This window comes from Portunus trituberculatus, chromosome 39 (genome assembly GCF_017591435.1).
Source record: "Portunus trituberculatus isolate SZX2019 chromosome 39, ASM1759143v1, whole genome shotgun sequence".
Lineage (NCBI taxonomy): Eukaryota > Metazoa > Arthropoda > Malacostraca > Decapoda > Portunidae > Portunus > Portunus trituberculatus.
In genome coordinates this window covers 17,043,795-17,048,794 of record NC_059293.1, presented here as the reverse complement: position 1 = coordinate 17,048,794, position 5,000 = coordinate 17,043,795, and the positions used below count along the sequence as shown (strand labels likewise).

Sequence of the window (5,000 nt, the reverse complement as noted above, 5' to 3'; positions counted from 1 at the left end):
TTCCCTCTGTCTCCTCCTCCTCCTCCTCCATCTCCATTCTCCTAAACTGCTGTCTTTCTCACTATAGTGGTGTCTGCCTACAGTTTGTCAAGCTAAAGAAGATAATAGTACTGTAAATATGTGTGTGTGTATGTGTGTGTGTGTGTGTGTGTGTGTGTGTGTGTGTGTGTGTGTGTGTGTGTGTGTGAGTGTAGAAATTAACCTTGTCATACTTTACATTTTTTTCACTCTGAGTAAAAAAAAAAGGAAAAATTGAATAAATAACGTAAGAGGAAAGACAGCATAAAGCGAAAGAAAGACTAGTAAATGGAAGGTTTATGTGGGAAAGAGACGAAAAAAGATTAAAAAGGACAAATAAGAAGAAAAGAAGTGTGTGTGTGTGTGTGTGTGTGTGTGTGTGTGTGTGTGTGTGTGTGTGTGTGTGTGTGTGTGTGTATGTGTGTGTGTAATTCACCACCACCACGGTCGCCTCCTGGTCACCCAGCCAGTCTTCCCCATTACGGAGCGAGCTCAGAGCTCATAGACCGATCTTCGGGTAGTACTGAGACCACAACACACACTCCACACACCGGGAAAGCGAGGCCACAACCCCTCGAGTTACATCCCGTACCTATTTACTGCTAGGTGAACAGGGGCTACACATTAAGAGGCTTGCCCATTTGCCGGAATTCGAAGCCGGCCCTCTCGATTGTCAGTCGAGCGTGCTAACCAAAACACTACGCGGTGTGTGTGTGTCTGTGTGTGTGGGAGGGGAATGAGTATTGTTTATCATAGTACGAAGAAGTGGTTAGGATGGTGATGATGGTGGTGATGGTGGTGATGGTGGTGGTGGTAGTGGTGGTGATGGTGTAGATGTCATGAATCAGCACAGCGTGGGTGGAAAAGAATCGCTGACGAAGGGAGGAATGAAGAAGTAGAGGAGGAGGAGGAGAAGGAGGAGGAGAAGATAATGATGTGTCAGCGAGCGAGCGCGCGTGCACACACACACACACACACACACACACACACACACACACACACACACACACACACACACACACACACACACACACACACACACACACACACAGAGAGAGAGAGAGAGAGAGAGAGAGAGAGAGAGAGAGAGAGAGAGAGAGAGAGAGAAAGAGAGTACTGATGCAGAAAACACAACAAACGTGAAATTACCCGTGAAGGAATAGAATAAACAGAAGAAAGAAAAGAAAGAAAAGAAGAAGAAGAAGAAGAAGGAGAAGAAGAAGAAAAAGAAGAACAGGAATAAGAGTAATAATAATAAGAAGAAAAAGAAGATATCTCGACAACAATTCGACTCATATAGTTCATTAGTTCATTTAAAAGATCAGTTTCTTCCTCTCTTTACTGGCAGTGCTTGTATGTCAAACGCGAATATCTGTCACCGTAGAGTTACATCGTAGTTTATAGCCATGGAGTTCCTAATGCGCCAGAGGAATACGTATTATGCTCTATGCTTTGTTTCCTAGACTGTGAGACGTAGGCATATTACTCTCTCTCTCTCTCTCTCTCTCTCTCTCTCTCTCTCTCTCTCTCTCTCTCTCTCTCTCTCTCTCTCTCTCTCTCTCTCTCTCTCTCTCTCTCTCTCTCTCTCTCTCTCTCTCTCTCTCTCTGCTGTAATTATGAAAGGAGAAAAAATATGAACTGGAGAGTGAGAGAGAGTAAGAGGAGGAGAACAACAACATCTGTCAGAAAGAACTTGAACTCATAGATGAAGAAATAAGAGGAAGATGAGAAAGCAAGGAAAGAAGAGAAAGAGGAGTAGGAAAAGGAGGAGGAGGAGGAGGAGGAGGAGGAGGAGGAAGAGGAGGAGGAGGAGGAAGAGGAGGAGGAGGGAATAGTTTATGTTTTAGATGGAGATATGATAGAGCATGAGATGTAATTTCAACGATGGTTATAATAATATTAATAATAATAATAATAATAATAATAATAATAATAATAATAATAGAGAAAACGTTGGAAGAAATTTCAATGCTAGATAAGAGAAATAGAGTAAAGAAACCACAGGAGAGAGAGAGAGAGAGAGAGAGAGAGAGAGAGAGAGAGAGAGAGAGAGAGAGAGAGAGAGAGAGACGTGTGTGTGTGTGTGTGTGTGTGTGTGTGTGGCACGGAGATATGACGAGAGGGAGAGAGAGAGTAAGAAAAGGAAAACGGGAAGTGGGCAGAGGGAGGAGGTGGCTGAGACTGGTGGGAGGAACGGCTGGGCAAGGCAAAGTTACGTTAGTGTGAGTTTGGGCACGACGCTCGACGGGTGTGTGTGTACGATCGTGCGTCACCTCCACTGCCTCTCCCCTTCTTCCTCCTCCTCCTCCTCCCCCTTCTGGCCCTCCGTCCCTGGAGCGTGGACGGCAGGGTTCAGGCAGACGTGGGTGTGGCCGTAGTGTTCAGGCGAGATGGCGCGACGGTTTAGGGCAGGGACAGTTCTTGCTGCCCTCTCTGTTCTCTTTAGCACTCTAGTACACTGCCAGGATAATGAAGTGATATACGGCCGACGAACCAGTAAGTGCATTATCCATTACTCATTGTTATTCTTATTGTTTTCACTAATCCATTCTTTAACGCAGTGAGTGCCGCGTATGCTCCTCAAGTCAAGTGTGGCGATGCGTGTCTTGTGTGTGGTTTGAAGACATCACTGGTAAGGATAGGAATGAAGAGAGTGAAGAAATGTTTTAGTGTCTCTTGTCTTACGTGACTGAAGTGATTGAAATTTTCTCCAGCATTTTGTTTCCCTTGGCTCGAGATTGTGTACGTAGCCTCGAATGAAGGAAATGGAGTGATTGAAATTTGTTTGTGGTTCTTGTTTCACTTGGCTCTATATTGTCTAAGGCAGTGGTTCCCAAACTTTTCTTGATCGAGTACCACTTGGAGGTCCCGTACAGTCCCCACTCACCATCTGGTTGCAGAATAACTATATCCAGCAAATATTAATTTGTTCACATGTAGAACAGACAAACGAACTAACAACAAGAAACACAACTCAATTTAATGCGAGGGATGCATCTTTTTCTTCCACGCCAAGTGATTGATGTCAGATTATCTTGAGTAAGGCAATAATAATTTTCCTGAGAAATGTGTTAAATTCAACTTAAAATCGCATGTGATCGCAAAAATATTCATGTACCACCCGAAAGCCTTCGAGTAGCACTAGTGGTACGCGTACCACAGGTTAAGAACCAATGGTCTAAGGTGACTCGAGCGAGGTAAAAGGTGTGCGTCGGCACCTGTCAGAGTTAATGAAGCACCACTGGTTGCGCGATGCAAACAACGTAACTGTGAAAAGAGGATGTCAGGAAAAAATTCATAAAAAGTCTATCCTTATATAGGAAAGTGTTCACCGTTACTTACTGGTTCTGTGACCGAGGAGGAAGAGATCTACCTAGACCAGCCAGTTTGTGCAGATTTATTTAAACCTTTCCCATATCGCCTCCAGGTGGGTCAAAGGCCTGTATTCAGGAACTCACTGTTCTCTCCCCACAAGTATTTTCAAAGACCATAGAGATGTTTAGCCGGATTTTCAAGAGTGTATCTCCTGTTGATAATGTGGAAAGTTTGTTGATCTGTCAGTAAAGCCTTAAAAACCTGTGAAACCTCAACTAGAACCTTCTGAGTGTGGTGGAGGAGCGGTCAGAAGTGCTTCAGAATATGAGCCAAAGCATTGTAATATTTCCCTAAACAACATTCACCTGAAGACTGACATTAGTGTTGGAATTTTCTCGCTATTTTACCGACAACCAGTAATTTTAAGTCGTTACCTTGACTCCGCCGTGCGACTTGACTTTCTCTTAATTCAAAAACAGTGTATATCTTTCACCGCCACCACCAGTACCACCACCACCACTACCACCAACACCATCAACACGAACCTTAATGAAAGAATCCCATCATCACTACCACCACCATCCCACCACCTACTCCCCTACCTCTTCCAAGCACTGGAATTCATAAAAACTGAGTAAGAGGCACTTTAAATCCTAAGCTGACCTGACCCCTCCTGCCCTCTTCAACAAGTAGAGAGAGAAACAAATAATAATAAAAGCGCAAAGGAGGACACACATCCACTCCACTCTCAATGACTAAATGAGATTGAAAATAACTAAATACGAACACTAAAAGGATATTGCTACTACTACTACTTCTACTACTACTACTACTACTACTACTACCACTACTACTACTGCTGCTGCTACGACGATGTTTTTTTTTTACATCTATTCTTGAGAGAGAGAGAGAGAGAGAGAGAGAGAGAGAGAGAGAGAGAGAGAGAGAGAGAATATTCGATGATCTTATGCATAACATCTCCGCCTTTTCAATCACACCAAGGCCTTTCTCTCTTTCTCTCTCTCTCTCTCTCTCTCTCTCTCTCTCTCTCTCTCTCTCTCTCTCTCTCTGTTTAGCTTCATCGTCATTTTTTCAATCAGTCAGTCAAATCAGTCAGTGGCTTTTTCCTCATTAGTTTCATAAACAATTTAACGATATCAGAAAAAAAGCACACACACACACACACACACACACACACACACACACACACACACACACACACACACACACACACACACACACTTGATATAATCTAAAGCACTCTGACACACTCACTTGTAGGAACGCACGCCCTTCCTCTCTCTCTCTCTCTCTCTCTCTCTCTCTCTCTCTCTCTCTCTCTCTCTCTCTCTCTCTCTCTCTCTCTCTCACACACACACACACACACACACACACAACGTGGAATGAATAAAGTGAAAGTGAACGAATGGAACTGTGAAGAAGCTACATCAAAGAGAGAGAGAGAGAGAGAGAGAGAGAGAGAGAGAGAGAGAGAGAGAGAGAGAGAGAGAGAGAGAGAGAGAGAGAGAGAGAGTTCTTACCAAACTTGATTATCATGAAAAAGGTCAAGCAAAAGGTTATTGGAGAAGATATGGAAAAAGAAAGAGAGAGAGAGAGAGAGAGAGAGAGAGAGAGAGAGAGAGAGAGAGAGAGAGAGAGAGAGAGAG

General features: G+C 43.7%; 1 protein-coding gene across 50 annotated transcripts in view; it reads left to right on the top strand.

Moving 5' to 3' along the window:
- Nucleotides 1-5,000, top strand: part of LOC123515503 (basement membrane-specific heparan sulfate proteoglycan core protein-like) — a 324,199-nt gene that overhangs the window by 132,414 nt on the left and 186,785 nt on the right. The window contains exon 1 of one of the 50 annotated variants that reach the window (XM_045274170.1): nucleotides 2,166-2,514. The exons of 48 other annotated variants lie outside the window; for them this stretch is intronic. In XM_045274170.1, coding sequence (XP_045130105.1) covers nucleotides 2,409-2,514 — 106 coding nt within the window. In that variant the 5' untranslated portion in view covers nucleotides 2,166-2,408. Of the gene's footprint in view, nucleotides 1-2,165; nucleotides 2,515-5,000 lie in introns of those variants that run through there. One more of the 50 variants, XM_045274171.1, reaches the window with a different exon arrangement.